The sequence below is a fragment of the Halichoerus grypus genome, chromosome 9 (assembly GCF_964656455.1).
Source record: "Halichoerus grypus chromosome 9, mHalGry1.hap1.1, whole genome shotgun sequence".
Taxonomy (NCBI): Eukaryota; Metazoa; Chordata; class Mammalia; order Carnivora; family Phocidae; genus Halichoerus; species Halichoerus grypus.
The window spans coordinates 49,415,803-49,438,049 of record NC_135720.1 but is presented as its reverse complement, the minus strand read 5'-3'; the positions used below and the strand labels follow the sequence as shown (position 1 = coordinate 49,438,049).

General features: G+C 36.8%; 1 protein-coding gene across 5 annotated transcripts in view; it reads right to left on the bottom strand.

Annotated features, from left to right (window-relative positions):
- REV3L (REV3 like, DNA directed polymerase zeta catalytic subunit) overlaps positions 1–22,247 on the bottom strand; it is a 179,791-nt gene that overhangs the window by 122,263 nt on the left and 35,281 nt on the right. For all 5 annotated transcript variants that reach the window (XR_013441149.1, XM_078054859.1, XM_078054860.1 and 2 more), the window contains one exon: positions 5,584–5,773. Coding sequence is in view for 4 of the 5 variants with exons in the window: in XM_078054859.1 (XP_077910985.1) it covers positions 5,584–5,773 (190 nt within the window). In the remaining variant the exon portion in view is untranslated. The remainder of the gene's footprint in view (positions 1–5,583; positions 5,774–22,247) is intronic.

Sequence of the window (22,247 nt, the reverse complement as noted above, 5' to 3'; positions counted from 1 at the left end):
TATTTCCCATTTTTTCTGTCAAAAGCTATAGTTCTTCATTAACAGTCCTTTAATTAACAGCATTCATGTTACTTTCTTATTTGTCTCTCTATATTATTAATTTTGCAAGTTCACTAGCCAGAGACAATTTACCTATATTATACATGCACATATACGTATATGTGTGCATAATACACATCCAACTCAAACGAAGCCTATGAAAACTGTGTAGACAGGAACTTAAGAGATTGAGAAGACCATGGCCTTACTTAAGGACCCTAATTACGTTGAGGTTGGATTTTTCTCAAGGGCATTACCTGGAATGGGGAAAGGAAGAAGCAAAAATCGACACAGTAAAGAGAGAAATAAGTGTTCAGGGCAAGATGAAATAAGTTGGAATAGTATATTACATCATTTCAGGAGGATCTGAAACTACACCAGTACCTCTGATATACAGACTACCATAATCATTTTTTTTCTTAAGTATGCTCCATGCCCAACATGGGGCTTGAACTCACAACCCTGAGATCAAGAATTACATGCTCTATCGATTGAGCCAGCCAGGTGCCCCCCAGACTATCACTTTCAAAGATGATATAATTAGAAATAATATATAAACAAGTATGAATCTGCATACAAAATAAAAAGTTTTGTATCTCCCTAGAGTTTATCTGTAAATAAGTGGTTGGTTAAATCTTTTAGGTGGGTAAACCCATTCACTTTCATTTAAAAAAATACTGTCCCTTTATAATGGGCACTAGATAGAACTTATCCTCATTAGGACACCAGTTCCATCATGTCTGACAGTACAGTGGACATCAAATACAGGAGTAATTTGGCAGCAGAGTCATTATTTGGAGTATAAACTTTTTTTCCCCTTAGCTACTTTAAGCTTTTAGGTCAGAGCCATCTATACGATTGTTGTAAAGCAACTTCTATTAAAAAAAAAAAAAAATCCAACTATTTACCAAGGCCTAAAAGGTTATCTCGTCCTTGCCCCTCACTCCAATCTTCTGTCATACTACTCTTCCTTTTGCCATCCTAAGCATTTCAGTCCCTCTAACTTACTCCACTCTCAAGTAACTTGCCATTCTCTCTGCCTGGAAAGCTTGCTCTGAACCCTGGCATGGTTTGCTCTCAATCTTCATTCAGGTTTCCACATAGACTCACTTCCTCATAAAGGCCTTCTCTGACCATCACTCCTTATCCCTTACCCTTCTTTACTCTTTTTTTTCCCCCCGCCCACCCTACTTTTTTTAATAACACTTAACTACTTTCTACTTTTCCACCGTTTACCCCATTTTTGCTGCCATGAAACAAAGACATATTACATGAATGATTTCATTCTCTCTCACTGGCAAAATTCAACTATTTATTCCTCCTGCTATGGTATTCTTCATGTAGATAAATACAGCTCTCTATCTGGAGACATGAATTATTTTTAGCCAGATAAATTGGGAAAAAAATTAAATTTGCAGTGTAGTACATGTTTGCTTTGCTTTGTTTTGGTTTTGTTAACAATCTTTAGGGTTTTACAATTAGAACTTCATAAATTTCAAAAAGTGAATATAAGTTAAGACTATCAAACCTCTAAAATTCTTTATAAATCTAGGATTCTGTTTTCACCATCTACTGCCCCAAAATATAGCCTGGAAATTCTATAAATTCTGTTTTCTGCTTCTGTATAATCTAACTGGCAACCCTTACTTCCTGCTGTTGGCTTCAGTTGATTTTACCAAAAGAATTCCTCAACAGGGAGATCCTTTGGATGGAAGAAAGCAGAATGGAACAGAGTTTGAGTAGATATTTTATGCTTAAAAAATTATATCTTATCATTGCTTTTTAACATAACAGTAAGAAGGAAAATGAAAATGGATAGCAAAAGATCTCAATTAACTTAGATGGATTAAGAATCTCTTTATAGGGGGCGCCTGGGTGGCTCAGTGGTTAAGCGTCTGCCTTTGGCTTGGGTCATGATCCCAGGGTCCTGGGATCGAGCCCCGCACTGGGCTTCCTGCTCCGCAGGGAGCCTGCTTCTCCCTCTCCCACTCCCCCTGCTTGTGTTCCCTCTCTCTGTATCTCTATCAAAGAAATAAATAAAATCTTAAAAAAAAAAAAAAAAAGAATCTCTTTATAGTATATTTTCTAGAATCATGGCAGCTAAGTGGCAAGGAATTCCAGAAATGAGCCTAAGGTCATAATCCTATCTCTTGACCTAGCCTCAGGATAATGCATTATCTAAAAAGACTGGAATTAAACATGTACAAATTTTAACTTGGTAGCTATGTGCAACCTTGTCTAAAGAAGTAGGAAAAAATGAAGGACTAAAATAATCATAGAAGCTAACACGTATGGTAAGAAAAAGGGGATCCAGGTTAGGAAAAAAAATAGGGTAAGAGGAAAAAGAGAATGGCAGCCATAAAACAGCTCATCTTTTGCCTCAGGTATTTAGATTCTTAAAAACATGACGATACCTTTAAGAAAATACCCATTAAAAATACAGAAAAGGGGGCGCCTGGGTGGCTCAGTCGTTAAGCGTCTGCCTTCGGCTCAGGTCATGATCCCAGGGTCCTGGGATCGAGACCCGCATCGGGCTCCCTGCTCAGCGGGGAGCCTGCTTCTCCCTCTCCCACTTCCCCTGCTTGTGTTCCCTCTCTCACTGTGTCTCTCTCTGTCAAATAAATAAAATCTTTAAAAAAAAAATAAAAATAAAAAATAAAAATACAGAAAAGACTGGTGAGTGGGGCGCCTGGCTGGCTCAGTTGGTGGAGCATGTGACTCTTGATCTCAGGGTAGTGAGTTCAAGCCCCATGTTGGGGAAAGAGCTTACTTAAAAAGAAGAAGAAAGACTGGTAACTATTCATTTTACTAGGCTGTTTGGAAATTAAACTTTGAAATGAGAATATGTATAGGAAAGTTCTTAGAAACTATTAAACATAAAAAAATTAGAATATAAAGCTGATAATTATCTTTAACCTATGGTTACTATCATAGGACATGTGTGAACTTCTACCTCATTCATTTATGCAACCAAATAGTTGCTGAGCCATATTTACTAAGTGCCCAACACCACACAAAGTGCTAAGGATATAACGGTGGAAAGACAAACACGGTCTTTTTTCTTGTGGAGCTAACATGCTGGTGGGAGAAATACATAAAAATTAAGTAAACAAATAATTAAAATAATTGCCAACTATATTAAGTGCTGAAGGAAACAAAGAATGGGCAGAGATACAGAATAACAATAATGACAACCTATTTTAAGTAGAGAAGTCAGAGAAAACTTCTCTGGAGAGGTGAAGGATTTGAAGGACTGGAGAAGGGTAGAGCACTCAAGGAAAGCAAACTACATGTACGAAGCTGGGAAAGAGCTCAGCACATCAGAGGAACTGAAAGAAGACCCATGTAAAATTTCTAGATAGAGCATAGTGAACAAAATTACAGAGGCAGGCAGGGGTCAGATCACGCAGGCTGTGGTTAGAAGCTTAAATTCATTCCAAGAACAATATTAAGCCATTCAAGGATTTTAAATGATTTTAAGAAGACCCAATGTATATTATAAGAAGAGTACTTTTGTGGCTCTGGAGCAAGACAAAAATAGAAAGAAATTTGATTAAAAAGATACTGTGATGGTCCAGAGGAAAGCCTACATTAAGGTGTAAGTAGTAGAGAGACTTAAGATAGATTTCATATAAACATATCAAACTCAAAATGTTCTAGTATGAGCTCCAAATCTTTCCTGCCAGCCTGCTCTACCTGCACCTTCCATCCTTTTAGCAGCATGGACTCAATTTTTCTTTTTTTTTTTAAGATTTTATTTATTTATTTGACAGAGAGAGACACAGCAAGAGAGGGAACACAAACAGGGGGAGTGGGAGAAGGAGAAGCAGGCTTCCCGTGGAGCAGGGAGCCCGACGCGGGGCCCGATCCCACGACCCTGGGATCATGACCTGAGCCGAAGGCAGAAGCCTAACGACTGAGCCATCCAGGCACCCTGGACTCAAATTTTTATAGTCATCTTTGACTCCTGTCGCAACCTTCATCCAATCAGACAGCAAAGCTTATTGACTCAAACCTCAGGATAGATCCAGAAGCTGACCATGTCTCACTGCTCCCATACTACCCAAATGCAAGTTACCATATTTTCTCATCTCACCCAGATTAATGAAACAGAGTCCTAATGCTCTCCCCTGCTTCTGCCCTTATCCCCCAATGGTCTACTTTTCACAGAATTGCTAAAGTAATCCTTTCAAGTTTAAGTGAGATCATGGCTACTCAAATTTCTGCAATAGCTCAGAGTAAAAGTCAGAGTCCTCAGAACAACCCACTGCAGTGGTTCTCAAACTTTAGTGTGCATCAGAATCATTACAAAGGCTTATTAAAACACAAATTGCTGGGCCCCACCACCAGAGTTCTGATTCATTAAGTCTAGGGTGTGACCCAAGAAAACTAAATAAGTTCCTAAGTATGTTAATCTGATTCCTCTGAGAAGTAGATGCCAGTATGTGCAGGAAATTTATCAGGGGAAACACCTGTGAGAGAAAATGAGGAGGGACCCAGGAGAGACTGGGATAGCCACCAAACTTAGATACACATCTGATCCCATGTGAAAGAGAGAGGGACAGAGGGAAGATCAGTAGAAATGTCTTCTATTGTAGTGTAATTTTAATCAAAGTGCAGAAAGGCTTTCAGAGAGTTCTCAAGTGCCTCCCAGGAACAGGTCTGCCTTAGTATTCTTACCAGGCTTAGCCATTGGCTAGAAGTAGCCTATGGAAAGCAGCTTCAGTTCATATGGAATGATAGACTTCGGGGTGGTGGTGGGGCCACTGTTCAATTATGCTCCCTGTATTTGGAGATGTGACACGTGCATTCTCGTAATTGTCAAATCGGGTAAAGCTGATGTTGGTGATCCTGGAAACCATACTTTAAAAACCACTGGCCAACATGATCTCCATCCATTCATATCTCTCTAACCTCATTTTGTCCTACTCTCTTTTTCCTCCATTCTAGTCACCTCCACGTTATTCCTACTCCCTCACCATCAAGTCTTTGCTCAAATGTCATTTACCTTGTCAATGACACCTTCCCTGATTACCCTATATAAAACTGCCACCAGTCCACTTCCCTACCCTATACTATAGTGATCCGTCATACCCTGCTCTACATCTTTGCTCCATAGCACTATCATCTAATAAATAAATAAATTTATTTCATGTCATATCTATTGGTTATTTTCAGTTTCCCACTACTAGAATGTAACCTCCATGGGGGCAGGGATCTTTGTTTTGTTCACCAATATATCCCAAGCACCTAGAATTGTGCCTAGCACGTGGAAGGTGCTCAATAAATATATATTTATATAAAAAATAAATTACATGAATTTCTACAGTTCTAAGAAGTGGAGAAATGGAAAAGGTTAAACCATCTATCTTTCACTGCAATAAAAATTTACTTTAAAAATTACAGCGTAAAATTTGCCTTACTTCCATTAGATTAGAAGTAAAAAAAAAAATAAACAGTATCTTTGAATCAGATAGGTTTTCTTTACTTGGAATGGTACTAGATATACAGATAAAGAAATTTAAAAAGTTAACATATACTTACATTCCTGATACTAATGACACTTTGAACACGTGCTGAGCAGTGGAAGATGGATTGCCTAAAGCCACATTAAGTGCTCTGTCGATACTGAATGCCATCTGAGAAAGATAGCTTTCTGGTTGCTGTCCATAACCATCGTATGGCACATAGAGGTAAGGAAAGATGCCATGCAGATGAAGACATGTCTTCTGACCTAAAATATAACACATCATAAAGTTTAGTCTTGAGATGCATTTTAAAATTTTAACATTACAAAGATCAGAATGCAAATCATTTAAATGTTCTAATGACAACACAGCTTATCTAGGATAAGAGTTGAAGAAAATTAACCCATAATTAAAGCCACCCATATTAACTACATTTCACAACAGAACATATAGAAGCATTTTATAAACATAAGCATTATAGTATGATTGAAATAGTAGTTTTGGTGAAAATATGTTTGAATATTTTACCCTCACAATCTCACTGGTTTTATATACTTCACTGAATTGCCCTATAATAATATCACTTAGCACAGTATTACGAATCTAAAAAAACTCACTGAAAGTTTATTAAATAAAACAATGCACGTCTGTCTTGGCATAAAGGTTTTCAAACAAGAGAATTCCCTGAGACAGAGACTGCTCTGGGAGAAAGGAGAGGGTAAAAGCAGTTCCAGTATGTGGAATTTTGCTATAAGGGTATGGAGGGGGGTTTTGGGAAGGGTAAAAATGAAATTTTGCTATTAGGAAAAACAAAACAGAAAAGAAAACAACCAAAAAAGACAAAAACAAAGCAAAAGAAAACCTCTACAGATCATATGTCCATAATGGACCTCTAGATATCTAAATTGCACATTTGGTGGAATGGGACGGGGGGAGACACAATGAGAGGTGAAAAAACAAGCATGCACACTTCCCAGGAAGCCGTTCCATCCGGCAAGGTGCAAAAGGGGTAAATGGTGCTGACCTGCCAACAGACAATCAGGTACTGCTATGACAAAGAAAGTAATATGAGTAAGAACCCACAAAAGAAGTGCCACAGAAACAGTAATGTATCCATGACAAGGTTAAGTAACAACAGCAGCAACAAAAACCAGACGCACCATTACTCTCGTGAATCTGGCAGGCTGCACAGAAGTGGCTCCTGTCCTCAGAGCACTGTCCCTAGTTCCCCTTAGGTACATGCCATTTGTCTACTTCAAACAAGGAGAATGGCAGTGATGGAAGAACATATCCATTTTTCTCATGCTGTCACTATCACTGTACTGCCCTGCCCACACAATCCTTAGGCTTCTTCCCCATCCCTTATTCCACTCTGCTTCACTGGGCTTTTTTTCTTTTTTGGTAGGAAGGTAACTATTTGTTTGCTTATTATTTCCTATTTATAATTTAGAATGATTTATATAAAAGACACAGAAAATAGTTCTATGTTCTGTTGATATCTTGTATTTCACACTCTATAGTGAATAACATCAGTTTATCTTATTTTTAAGGTATAGCTATAACAGAATTAGCAAATAAATCTGGAACAGTTATCACATACAGTAGAGCAAACTTGGGATAGACCAATCACACAATGGAGTAAGATCTATACCCTCTCAAGTTCAGTATTCTGATTTCAACTACCAACTTTCACACTCCTGAAGAACTATAAATTGTGCTGCTGTTAGACCATTTTCTATTTTTAGCAGCAGTTATGTTGCTTAATTTCAAAGGAATGGAAAAAAAAAAAAACCCTTTCACCAAAAGCAAATTCTTTGATTATTTCGTTTCATTCCAAACATGGCACTATCTGCTAAATACTGCTATTTCTTAATTCTTCAAATAGAAAAAAAAAAATTGTAATGATGAGTGAGTCTTAAAATTATATTTAATTAATTTACTGATGATCTCCTTGAATGCTTTTTAAACATCTCATGAAAAATGTTATATCCATTACCACTCAGGACATAAACCACAATTTGGTTAAGAGCAAGTGGCATGCTAAACCAGGGGGTAAGGAAAGTGGGGAGACAGAGAAGTATCCTCTTCTAAGTCGACAAATAAATCTAAGACCAGTGATTAGAGAAGTAGTGTAATAGTGGGGCGCCTGGGTGGTGCAGTCAGTTGAGCATTGACTCTTGCTTTCAGCTCAGGTCATGATCTCAGGGTCATGAGATCCAGCCTGGAGTTGGGCTCCACACTCAATGCAGAGTCTGCTTAAGACTCTCTCTGTCCCTTACCCCTGTGCATTCTTTCTCTCAAATAAATAAATAAATCTTTAAAAAAACAAGAATTAGTGTAACAGTATATTTTATAAGCAATTCTCTAAGTTCCTAAGATATTAATTTTACAGTCCATATATCTCAATAATGGAAATTTGGATAAATTTTACAAGAAATAATTATAAAATCTGATTTCTACTAAGTTTCTTTATAGGGAGGGTGTTCAAAGTTCATTGAATTTTTTTAAAATCCCCACTTTTCACATCTCCTGTGAAGCAGGGGCCAAAGACATTATCTTTCTATTTCATAGGCTTTAAAACTACAATAATTTGTGGTGTATGACTGAGGAAAAAAGCAGAAATGATTTATTCAGCAGGCACTGAACTAAGTGCTTTACATATATTCATTTCTAAAACATTTAAAAACCTTGCAAATATCACAAAGGTTAACTTTCCCAAATCACGTACCTACTAGGTAATTGAATCAAAATTTAAAAGCAGATCAATAAAATCCAAAAATCAATGCTCTTTTCATTTAATCTTGCTGGTTCAATTTTTTTAAAAGTGAATGTTGGTTTCCTTAATTCTTAAACTCCTCAGTTTTTATTTTGTAACATAAATGCCTGTTTTCTTACCTGACTCTCTCATTTGAAAATTCTTTGGAGCTAGTGCTGTGTTTGAATGATCATAATATCCCCAGGACCCAGCACAAAGCACATAATATGTGCTTAATAAATATTTAGTAAATGAACAAACTCTCAGCAAAATAGAGTAACTGCTTAGGGAGAAAGGAATGGTGTAAAAGCCTTGAGTATCTGAAAAAACAAATCTATGAAAACAGAGGGACTTTGATACAACTAAGGATTACAGAGTTATAGGGGGACATAGGTGTTGGGAAGAGTCCCCAGCTTACTGCACTTTCCTTTCCTGAATAACCCGAAGTCCCATGCAAAGCCGCAGTCACTACATCAACACAGATGTACCTCCCTCTCGTTCTCCTGCAGCTACGGATGGCTCAGTGCCTTACCACCTTTCCTCAAGAACAACCTCCTGAAGAACACAACATAAGAATTTTTGGCATTGCACTTAACGGCTTTAATACAGAATGAGTATCACAGAAAAGAAAATGATGAGAAACAAGATAAAATGAGAAACTCAAAAAGTTAAACTAGGAATAAGAAATGTGTAAAAATCAATGTGAGATGCCATTTCTTTTTGGCAACAGGTCTTTTATTATTGTAAAATTTGTAGTTCTGTAATAGCACTGCTTTATCTTAACAAGATACAGACCACTTCTATAGACTTCTCTCCATCAGCTCTACCCCACACAAATGTGTGGGGCCACACATATGTAAAGTCCCCTGAAGATAAGCTATTCTGCTCCATCCCCATCAGTTAGGATACAGCTGTGAGAAAACACCTAAAGTCAGTGGCTTAAGCATTCGATTAATGGTTTCTCTCTCGTAAGTCCAGAGCTAGGTAGCTGGTACTGCACATTCAGGCTTTTGCAACATCTAGTTAGTTGCCTAGTGAAGAACTTGTGACTTCAATCCAGAGGCTTTTTCACTACACTCCAAAAAGCTCCACACACAGGATTCTTTTAAGAATGTTTTTATAAAATTAGTGAAAGCTATGCTATTTTGAAACCTTGCTAAATGATTTGGGATTCTTAAAAGGTTTAGAATATTAAGCTACGTCTAAGTAACATGTGGATCCAAAGAAAGCAAGCAACTGGCATTCTTTATGTCCCTAATTTCTCAATGTCCCCTCTTATTGTCATGTCAAACTGAATTAAGGCAGCAAACTTAGCAGGAATAAAGACTGTTGTTGGGAGAATAAGCCTACACACACAGGTTTCAAAAATTTTTAAGAGTTTGGGCTTTCCAATTTGACTGATGTTGCCTAATTCAGAAACTGCAATAAAGTTGTTTCAGGAAAGCTTCACAGAAACTTGTCATAGCATAACTGCTGGCTTTTAAAGACACCATGACAAAACTGTGTGGAGGTGGCTACTTTCCAACTCCGTGTAAGTAGGGCTTGTATAACTAAGGTAGGTGCCTCTGTAACAGCCAGTACTAGGATACTGTGAATCTAATCTTTTACAGAATTTAGATGTACACTAAACTTTAAATCCTCTGTATTCCAACATTTCTTATGTCATTTTCCCACATTTTCTTCTGCATTTTGAGGGCCTACGTTTGGTCTCTTAATTAAATCGTGCATCTAAAGTCTTACTAGTTTATCCATAGAAAAATTACCTGTATTTTTTGTAGATATATTTTTGATAAACAGAAACACTAACAAGTACCATTCCTTTAATTCTGAGGTCTGCAAATCTTTTTCTGTAAAGTAGCAGATAGTAAATATTTTAGACTTTACAGGCCATACTGTGTCTGATACAACTACTTAACTCTGCCGCTGTAGCTGAAAACAGCCATAGACAATACATAAGTGAACAGGCATGGCTGTGCTGTTCCAGTAAGATTTCATTTATGAAAACAGGCAGTGGGAAGGATTTGGTCCCTGGATAGTAGTTTGCCAATCCCTGCTCTAACCGATTAGACTTCATCATCTAGAACAGAAAAGCTTAATGTCTTCTTTTTTCTTTTATTTTTAAAATAAGCTGACTGGTCACCAAAATCAAAATCATGCTGGCCTAAGAGTATCTTAGGAGACTGAATAAGAAATGCTTATTTTGAAACTTGTAACCCTATCTCCCAAATCTCAAACTCAATATACACAAGATTTTAAATAAAACTCTACAGAGCTATCAAATAGAAAAACTTGGTATGTGAACAGGAAAATGTGTATTTATGGAATTTTTCGTATTTTCTTCTTAGAATATCTTTTTAAGTTTTATATCACTATCATTACCTCAATCTGTATGCCTCCAAGCAAAGTCTTTCTTTGCTTCTCTCTAAAGTTTTACTTTCTTTCCCCATTCCCACAAAACCAAAATGAACCAAGCAAAACTGTTATATCATCTATTATCATCTAAGAAAAAAACAAGAATGTACATGAAGATTTAGATATTAAGATGCTAAGACAGTATTACCAATAGTTTAAAAAAATTGAAGATATTATAAATTTCCAAAAGTAGGAGATTAATTATGATATATCTACGTCATGTCTATGGCTCTCATACCAATTCTGCTTACTGCCTGTTTTTGTAAATACAAATTTATTATAACACACCACATCCATTTGGAATGGTCTATTGCTGCTTTGCTACTGGCAGAGTTGAGTAGCTACAACAGAGACCTTCTAGCCCCCAAAACCTAAAATACATACCAAATGGCCCTTTACAGAAAGTTTCCAACCTCAGCATCAGATGGTGTTGAAGTATATTTCCTGGCATGAAGAGATGTTCACGATATACTTATTTCAGGTGATATTCAGGTTTATTTCAATTATAAAAATATATAACACATTAAGTGAGATAATGATTTGATTATTTTCTTTTTGCTTATATATATTTTCTAAATATTATACAATTTCTGTAAGAGAAAGGCAGGAAGAAGTCATCTACTTCTAAATGACCCAGAAAATCAAACAAATAAACAAAAACCACCATCAGGTGCCTGGGTGGCTCAGTCGGTTAAGCATCTGCCTTCGGCTCAGGTCGTGATCTCAGGGTCCTGGGATCGAGTCCCATGTTGGGCTCCCTGCTCTGTGGGGAGCCTGCTTCGCCCTCTCCTTCTGCCTCTCTCTCTCATGAATAAATAAGATCTTAAAAAAAAACAAAGCAAAACACCAACACCAACAACAAAAAACTAAGTATAATAATTAACTTTACAAAGGGCGTATGTATCTAACTTTCTGCTAAACAGTTTCTCTTCATTTTCTCCTTTATAAATAATTCTTTGGGGTTTCACATTTATTCATGCCATTTTATTTCTTCAACTAAAGTATACATGACTTTATTTAGAATCATTGGCTTTGGGGCACTGGGTTGGCTCAGTTGGTTGAGCATCTGACTCCTGATTTTGGCTCAGGTCATGATCTCAGGGTCATGGGACTGAGCCTTCATCGGGCTCCATGCTCAGCATGGAGTCTGCTTGTCCCTCTCCCTCTGCTCCTCCCTTCACTCTTTCTCTCTCTCTCAAATAAATAAATACATACATAAATAGAATCTTTAAAAAAAATCATTGGCTTTAAGTTATCAATCCCACATTACTAAGAGAACTATATCCCTCAAGCGCCAGATGTTTCAAAGGTCTATTTATACATTTGTCTAGTATATCTTTGTATTTCCAGTGCCAAACACAATTGGTTTTTTCACTCATAAATGTAGGCATAACTTCTATATTCTTCAAATACTTTGTGAAAGTCCAGCATTAGGTGTTAGACCATATGCATGTCATAATCACAGTCTCTGAACTTAATGAACTTTTTACACTCTACTTAGAAATAAAGATGAGTAAATAGGCAATTACAGTATGGCAATTTTATATCCAAAAGTATCTAACTCAGATTTGTGAGAATATTGAAAGGCTTCCCAGAGGAAGCAACAGAAGAGCAAAGAGAGAATGTTGTGGTATATACAAAAATCTGAAAGCAAATGAGAATATGCATGGTCTGGGAACAGGAAAAATGTAGTCAGGAAGGAGCAAAGAGTGCAATGGAGAAAAAGGCAAAGCGTGCATGTGTAAGTGTGAGTGTGTGTGTGTTGATTCTGTGATCTGTGTGGATTTGCGTTTTATAAAGTTCCCTTGTGGGCCCACTGTGGGAGAAGCTAGGGACAGAGCTTTAATAGGAAAATATGTTTAGGAGGTTGCTGGACTAATTCAGAAGAGAGATGTCAGTAGAGATGGAGAAAACATCACGAAAACATCAAGAAAACATCAACTTACGGCACAGAATTTAGAGGTAACTGGAATTTGGGAGAAGGGTAAAAGAGAAAGAATCAAGGATGATGCAAATTTTTGGTTTAGGCAACTGGATAGATGTGAATGTCAAAGAAAACTGAGAAAGAAGAGTAGGCTGATTTCTATTTTGAACTTGTGGAATTTTACATGTTTATAGAATTTCCAAATGGAGATTTACATTAAGCACAATTAGGTACACAGATGTTGAGCTTGAGAGATCTGGGTAGAGAAGAAGACAGATTTGGGAGTCTGACTAACAGATGGGTAAAAATGCTCACTCAAGAGAATACATAGACAAAAGAAGGGGCATAGGTCAGAAACTTGAGGAGTAGTAATATTTAAGGGAGGAATAAAGGGTTTTGATTTATGTGGGATATGAGAGAGTGAGCCCCTGAAAGGACTGCCAGGCAAGAAAGAGAAGTAACAGCGAATACTTGAAAATATAAGCATGTTAGCCATGGAAACAGAAAGTTCCAACGGTCCATGAGAAATGTATAAGAGAAACACAAGCAATGAGAGCCTGGATCAGAAACTGGGAGAAGGATGTAGATAAAAGTATATAGAAATGGCAAGGAACACTTCCGAATGGCAGAGGAAGAACCTTTAAAAACCTGCTCCTCCATAAGAGCAACAAGAACACTGGCAAATTCTGTCAAAATAAACTTTTTTCAGCATTTTGGAAATAAATTAAAAGGCTTGTGACAATCCAACAAGTGTTTATTCAAGAAAACCAGATGAATCTTAGTAAGAACAGGAAGCTTTGTGGTATTCTAATTTGCCCTAATCCAATCTCCTCTGCCTCCCCCCACCATCCGCCCCCCCCAGCTCCAGAGTAGCTGTGAAAACAGATAGCCATGCAGGCACTGGAGAGACCAAAATAGATTTGCAGTTCCCCAAAAGTCCAATTACCAGAAAACTGTCACCATTTGACCTGCCTGGTAGCTCACTGAAAAGCTCCATTCTCAGGACTTTATTTGATCAGACTCAGAGCTCACTCCTTGTGTATAGTCCTATCTGTAGCATCTTTATGGAATACAATCAGCAGCAATTGTTTAACATCGCAGTTGCCTGAGGGAGTTTTACCAGCTGCAGCTAAGAGGCTGCACAAAAAACTCAAAAGGAAAATCTGAGGACTGAAATATCCATAAGAACTTGAAAGGCTCTGACATAGTTCTGGAAATTTAGAAGGTTATGCACATGTGTGGAGCTGGGTGCATGCTCAGGAAGAGCTGAGAAGGCCCCAATCTTTCACTATGGCTGACTTTGAGGGTTTGCACCAACACACGAACATACAGAGCCTCTCAACAAAAGGTGGAAGGAGACCTATTAGCTCAAGGCATTTAAAGGAATCACTGGTCAATCATTAACTGACCAATAAGCTAGCTGAGCAGGGACTTCAAAGAATATAGACTGTACAGAATTAATCCATGAAAGTCACTAAAGAAACAAACAACATAACCAACAACAGAGCAATAATAAATCTTGGGGACAGGGAAGAATATGATTTCTTAACTGTCAAATTATTTAAAATGTCTAGTTTTCAACAAAAAATGGTAAGACATACAAAGAAAAAGAGAAGCATGGAAAAAAGGAGTCAATAAAACTGTCTCTGAAGAAGCGCAGACATTCAACTTACTAGACAAAGACTTTAAACCAGCTATTAAAAATATTTCAAAGAACAGGGTGCCTAGTGGCTCAGTTGGTTAAGCAGCTGACTTGGTTTCGGCTTAGGTCCTGATCTCAGGGTTGTGAGACTGGGCCCTGCATCGGGCTCTACACTCAGTGAGGAGTCTGTTTGAGATTCTCTCTCTCCCTCTCCCTTTGCCCCTCCTCCCCAAAATAAATAAAATCTTAAAAAAAATTTCAAAGAACAAAAGGAGGTCATGTCTGAAGAATCATGTCTTACCTAATAGAAATATAAATGAATAGACAGAAATTATTAAAAAAATCAAATAGAAATTTTGGTGTTGAAAAGTGCAACAGAAATGAAAAAGTTACTAAAGAGGATCAAGAGCACATTTGAACTGGTAGAAGTATCAATGAACTTGAAGACAGGCCAGTTGACATTCTCCAATCTGAGGAACAAAAAAGAAAAAGAATGAAGAAAAAAATAACAGAGGCTCAGAGATTTATGGGATTCCATCAAGAATACCAACATATACATAATGTGAGCTTCAGAAGAAGAGACAGAAAAAGAGATGGAAAGAGTATTTGAAAAAAGAATGGCCAAAAAAATTCCCAAATTTGATTGAAAACATTAATATGTGTATCCAAGATCAATAAATTACAAGTAAGAAAAACTCAAAAGAGATCCATGCCAAGATGTATCATAACCAAACTGCCAAAGACAAAATCTTGAAAGTGACAAAAGAAAAGCAATTCATCATGTACAAAATTTTCTCGATAAGGTTAAGAGCTGACCTCTTATTAGAAACCATGGAGGCCAGTAGGATAACACAGTCAAAGTGATGAAAGACAAAGATGGTTAACCAAGAATTCTATATCTAGCAAAACTACCCTTCAAAAACAAAGGAGAGCTGGGTGAGGTAGGAAGGAAGAAGAAATTAAGATGTTCCCAGCTAAATGAAAATTGAGAGAATTTGTCACTAGCAGGGCTGACCTATAAGAAATACTAAAAGAAATCTCATTCCAGGCTAAAATGAAAGGACAATAGACAGTAGCTTAAAACCACACTAAGCAATAAAGAGTACCAGTAAAGATAACTACACGGGTAAATACAAAAGATAATAAACATGTATAATGCCTTCTCCCATATCATTTAAGACAGGTGCATAAAGTAGTAATTATAAAATTGTGTTGATGGGCTTATAATGTGTAATGATGTAATTTGCATGAATGATGTTATAATGGAGCAAAGTTTTTATGTACTACAGGCATACTGATATTGTGGGTTCAGTCCCAGACCACTGCAATAAAACAAATATTGCAAGAAAGTGAGTCAAATGAATTTTTTGGTTTCCCAGTGCATATAAAAGTTATGTTCACACTATAATGTTCACACTATAATTATCTAGTAGGTGTGCAATAGCATTGTTTAAAAAAATGATGTACGCACCTTAAAAAATATTTTCTTGCTAAAAAATGCTAACCATCATCTGAGCTTTCAGCAAGTCATAATCGCTGATCACAGGTCAACATAGCAAATATAATAATGAAAAGTTCAAAATAATGCAAGTCTCCAAAATGTGAGACAGACACTAAGTGATCAAGTGCTGTTGGAAAAATGGTGCTGACAGACTTGCTTGATGCGGGGTTGCCACACACCTTTAATTTGTAAAAAAGACAGTATCTGCAAAGCACAGCAAAGTGAAGCACAATGAGGTATGCCTGTATGAAAATTAAACTGGGATTAATCCAACTGTCTTAAATTAACATGTTAAGTGTAACACCCAGAGTAACCGTGAAGAAAATAACTAAAAGAGAGAGAAAGGGAGAGGTAGGGAGGGAGAGCAAGGGGGGGAGGAGGAAAGAAAAGGAGGAAGGAAGAAAAATGGAGTTAAAATAGTATACTAGAAAATATCTATTTTGTACAAAAACAATGAATCGTGGATCACTGCACCGAAAACTGGTGATGTATTGCATGGTGACTAACATAATAAAATAAAATTAAAAAAAAAAGAAAATATCTATTTAGCATAAAAGAAGACTATAACAAAGGAATAAAACAACAAAAGAGCATAAGACACAGAGAAAACATTAACAAAATGGCAGATATAAAACTACCTAGAACTGGTAGGTAGTCAAAGGACACATTATATCTTGCCCTATAGCTCTCAACTCAATAGGGAGGATCAATTTTCCCATTTTACATTCACCAGTACAATTTGGGGTACTATGCAAATGAGAACTTATAGAAGCATCATAAACCAAAAAAAAAAACCCAAAAAACTGAGGACTAGAATCCTTTGCCTCAGTCATGTCTTAAACATGCTCAATATATTTCCTTGAATTAATTAACATACTCTATTACCAGAAGAATCATCACTGAGGAAATAGGAGAAAGGCTGTTGTGAAGTATTGTTTGAAGAAAATAAAAAATATGATTAGTATTTAGATGGAAAATACTGTAACTCCTATTCTCGTTAAGGACAAGCTCCCTTGCTATTTCAACTATATACACCTTCCTTTACCTACAAAAGTAAGTGCACAACTCGTTTCTTCATTTATGTCTTCAGAGGATTTATATAAATCTATTATGCGTAGATGTACACTGTTCACATACAGTGGAATCACATCATATGTGCATTTTATTTACTGGGTAGGAATAAATCAGGGGGGATGGGAAGAGACTCAGGTACAGAGACAGAGAAAGAAGATCAAGCGAATGAATATGAGAATGCAATTAAGCAGTGCCAGTGTGCCCAGTTAATAAATTTATGACTTAGTGCCATGAGACAGGGCATATAAATGTTATTCCTTAGTTTGTTTCAGTTCCTTTGTACTTCTAAAGTGGAAGAAGCATCTCCTATTGAAAGAGCCAACTAAGTGTGATTCTGTTTAAAAGATACATAGTTTTTCATAAAACATGGCCCTAATTGCGGACCAACTATTTCAACTAGAGCTCAGCTGAGGAAAAGTGATTAGTGTCTGTGTCTGTAAATAAGGAAAATTAAGCTGCTGGACTTATTGAAAGATAGTGTGGTAGAATTCATGCAATTTAAGAGACTGTCAAGGGAAATTCTGCCTAATTCTAAAAAAGGTTTTAACCTCATACCTTTGCCTCAGAACCTAATTCCCATGTAAAATGGAACTTCACTGTTTCTGTCTCCATACCTATAGTGTGAGTTCCATGAACACATGCATCATGTCTTCTTATTCTTCCTATTCTCAATGCCTAGCAGAGAGCCTAGAATACAGTGGGTGTTTCATCCACGCTGGATAAGCATGTGTGGCCTAATATACGTATTTGGTCTTTATGTCTCATTCCCGGCATAGAGCTCCTAAACTCTTGGTATTTCCTGACTCATAGGAGTATCTTTTGTTATTCATATGAAGCCCTTTCTATCATAACTGAATTTACACTAATGAGGTACTCTTGATGGGATCTTTAGATAGCTTCTGAATAGTGGGCTGGTTGCCAGAGGAATCAACCATATCATTACCACTCTCCACCCGCCACCTCACCTCCAGAGAGGGGAGAAGGACTTAAGATTTAGTTCAGTCACCAATGGCCAATGATTTAATCAATCATGCCTTTGTAATGAAATTTCAACAGAAACTCTGGAACAATGAGGTTTGGGAAAGCCTCCTGGTTGGTGGTACATCCGGACTCCACAGACACATCTGAGCTCAGGAACCTTCTGAACCTTGCGCTATTGTTTTCATCTGGCTGTTCATTTGTATTCTTTATAATAAACTGTATAAATATAGTGTTTTTCTGAGTTCTGTAAGTTGTTCTAGCAATTTATTGAACCTGAGGGTAGGGAGGTTTATGAGAATCCCAAATTTGTAATTGGCCAGGCAGAAGTGCAGGTAGCCTGGGTATCCATTTGTGGCTGGCATCTGAAGTGGGGGCGATCTTGTGGAACTGATCAGGGATCAGATCCTGTGGGGGTCTGCACTAATTTCAGGTAGTGTCATAACTGAGTTGAATTACAGAACACCCATAGTTGATGTCAGAGAATTGAAAATTTATTGTTGGAAAACCAACAGGACAGGATGTCTTTTTCATATTGGTTAACTCCTTAAGAGGTCTTTCAGCTGAGTCTTATAGAAAATTTGACTGCCTTTATTTTTTTTTTCTTATAATTTCTTCTCAAAAGCTAACAAAGATATTTATAATGTCCTCCTATCTTCCCCTATTTGCAAGGGTACTAGAAGGGACTGAATTAAGGATGAACTTTCCGTATTAAACAACAATAAACTAACACAGCAAAATATACAAATATTCTTATGATTAATATGTCAAGAATGTGATGAAATGACATGTCCAAAATTCATGTGTAATTTAGTTTGCAATTATTACTACAGAAAGGAAACCAGTAATTATTTTGACTTTAACAGTGATTGGGAACCTCAGTTTGGGTACTATTTAAAGGCTCACACAATACGGTATACCATCACATTTTTTCTAAAAAGGCTAGCCTTAAAAAATTAAACTGCTAATAGTGTTTTCAAGCCAGAATCTCCAAGAAAATGTATACCTTTCAGACTGTCATAAAAATAATATTTATTAACCTTTGCTAAAAATAAAATCCTGGCTTGTAAAACAAATATTGTTTTGGGGCACCTGGCTGGCTCAGTCTCAGGTTCATGAGTTCAAGCCCCACGTTGGGTGTGGAGTCTAAAAACAAAAAACCAAATATTTAGTTTCAGATGTTTTACAACCAGAATGGTCACACATGTTAATCTATGTGGTATTTCAATTCAAAGGTAAGTAATTCAGGGTCTTAAAGTAAAATTAACAATCTGAATACTATCTGAAAATTCACCTCCAGTGATATAAAACAGTATTAATAGCTAATCAAGATAAAGTTCCAGTCAAATTTGTATATAAATGCCTGAATTTTCCCTCAAAGACACATAAATAAAATGATACAGGTAATTAAATTAATGCAAATCTAGTAAACTGTTCCACCATTCTTTATGATAGTTGAACACTGAAAGACCTTAAAATTTTACCGATCTATAAGAAAGTAAAAAGATAACACAGAATAAAAGAAACTATTTAGAAATCATGTTTGATAAGGAACTTGTATCTATAATAACTCTTACAACTCAGTAATAAAAGTTATCATATGATCAGCAATTCTATTCCTAGTTATATGCCCAAGATAAATGAAAATATAAACCCACACAAAAACTTGTACATGAACCTTATAGTAGCATTTTCATAATAGCCGAAAGGTGGTAATAACTAAAATGCCCATCAACTGATGAATAAATATAATGTGGAATATCCATACAATGGGATACTTATTCAGCCATTAAAAGGAATGAAGTACTGATACATTCTACAACATGGATGCATAGGCAAATTGTAAATTGTACCTGAATAAACCTCTTACAAAATTTTTTAGCCTATCCATACTCATTGTTTTATTTTGGAGGTCTCTAACGAGAAGACCCAATTTTTTTTTTTTAAGACTTTATTTATTTGACAGAGAGAGATAGTGAGAACAGGAACACAAGCAGGGGGAGTGGGAGAGGGAGAAGCAGGCTTCCCGCTGAGCAGGGAGCCCGATGCGGGGCTTAATCCCAGGACCCTGGGATCATGACCTGAACCGAAGGCAGATGCTTAACAACTAAGCCACCCAGGCGCCCCAAGAGAAGACCTAATTCTGAATATACCATTAGAGACAATGCATTCATTAAAATGAATTATTGAATTTGCATTATAGAATTATGACTAAATTGAGAGAAATATAAATATTACCCCAAAACCACTTATATATCTCCATTTCCACTTAATGATGCACTAAGTATACTAATTTAAACATTCAATCACATTAAGATATGTTGTCAAATCACAGAGAGATGTTCTACTTAAAGTGATCATTACCAAAAACATAAGATTAAGGACTGTCAATGTAAGAAATTTTTCAAGACAATAAAACTTTCCGACAGTAAACTTAGTAACAGTAAAACTGACCTACCACATGCACTTAATATTTGCTCTGTCAAAATGTAGAAGCAGCACAGCCACCTCCCACCCCTCAAACCATCCCCTTCAAAAATGTTGTACAACTTTTGTATATGAATTAAATGGAAGTTTTCTTATGACTATGTTCAGTTACTCAATAGTATCAGACTGGTATGGCCATTTAGTTCTACTAAGCATAAAATTGCTTATATGGAGGCCTGAATAAAGCAGTTATAAATCATGAAAATTAGAATTCCAAAATAATGGACAAAAACATACTGCCAAACCTATCAAAAACAATGCAAACCAGAAGTCAGTGGAGCACCATCTTTAAAGTATTAAAAGAAAAAACTGATTTTTTTTAGTGGTTGCTTTAGAGTTTGCTGTATACATTTAATCTACATCCACTGTCAAATAACATTTTACTGCACTTCATGGGTAGTAAATTCCAAATTCCTCTCTCCTACCCCTTGTAACATTGCTATCAAATTTCATTTATCCATAATCACTCAATACATTATTTTGAAATTATCTATTATATCCAGTAAAGATAGAAAATAAGAGGTTTTATTTTACCTTCATTTATTCCTTCACTAACTTTCCTTTTCTCTGAAGAACTTATTTTTAACATTTCTTGCAAAGTAAGTAACAGTTCTTATTGGCAACAGGTTCCTTCAATTTTTATTTGTCTGAGGTGGTTTTTATTTTTCCTTCACTTTTGGAAGATAATTTCAATGTATACAGAATTCTAGGTTGGTGATTTTTTTTCTTTCAACACTAAACATTTCACTCTACTCTCTTCTTGCTTGTATGGTCTGTGAAGGGAAGTCCAACATAATTCCTAGCCTTCTTCCTTTATAAGTAAGGTGTTTTTTTCCCCTCTAGCTCCCTTCAAGATTTTCTCTTTGTCTTTGGTTTCCTGCAGTTTGACTATGATAGGTCCAGGTGTAGATTTGGTATTTGTCATCTTTGATGTCCTCTGAGCTTCCTGGATTGGTGGTTTGGAGTCTGTCATTAATTTTGGAAAATTCTTAGCCATTATTACTTCAAATATTTCTTTTGCTCCTTCCTCTCTTTTCCTGATGAGCCCAAAAAAGGCATTCTTTACTTGTTACAGTGCTTTTGATTTCTATTATTTTCTTTTGATTCTTAGAATTTCAATCTCTGCTTACATTACCCATCTGTTCTTACATGTTGTCCACTTTTTCCATTAGAGCCCTTAGCATATTGATCATAGTTATTTTAAATTCCCAGTCTGACAATTCCAAAATCTCTGCCATATCTGACTAGAAGTTAGGCTGTATTTACTGTAGCTATGGGTATCAAAAGCTAAAATTTCCTCTAATTTCCTTGTTGTCTTTGGGTTTCCCTAGAAACTCCTTTAACAAAGTGCAAACCTCACAGTTCTTTCATCTGTAATCCTCTATTATTCCACAGGAGCCCTGCTGATGCAGTGGTAAAATGTGAGGAAAGTATTCCATAATCCCATGATGAGGTCTGGGTCTTTCAGTGGGTCTGTATCCCTGGCTATGGCTTTTGAAAGTGCCTCTTGGCTCCGCCCCCCCCCCCCCCCCCCCCCCCGCCCTGCCGCCATAGATGAGACAGCAAGGCTAGAGAGGAAGTTGGTTTCCCCAAGTTGGTTAGGCTCTGGTAGTTTCCCTTTTAGGCAGGGAGAGAACAGAATGCTATGAGCATTATTTCAAAATGGTTACTATTCCCCTCCTGCTGGAAGCATGAGGAAATCCCCCAGCCCCCCAATCTTAACTGTGAGAACCTGGTGGAGCCTGTGGAAGACAAACTCACAAGAGCGTGGGAGCCCTCTTAAAACTAGACCCCCAAGAGTTTTTAACTATCAAGCTAGTTCACACTCAGCTTCCGGCAGGTCATGAATTACAGTTAAGTTTTCCTACCAGTTCCTGGCTTCATTAGTTTATGCTCCCAGCAAGCTGTGATTGTTTGTATTTGCCTGTCTCTCCAGTTTTGGGGGCACTGGTTTACTCTGTGATCTC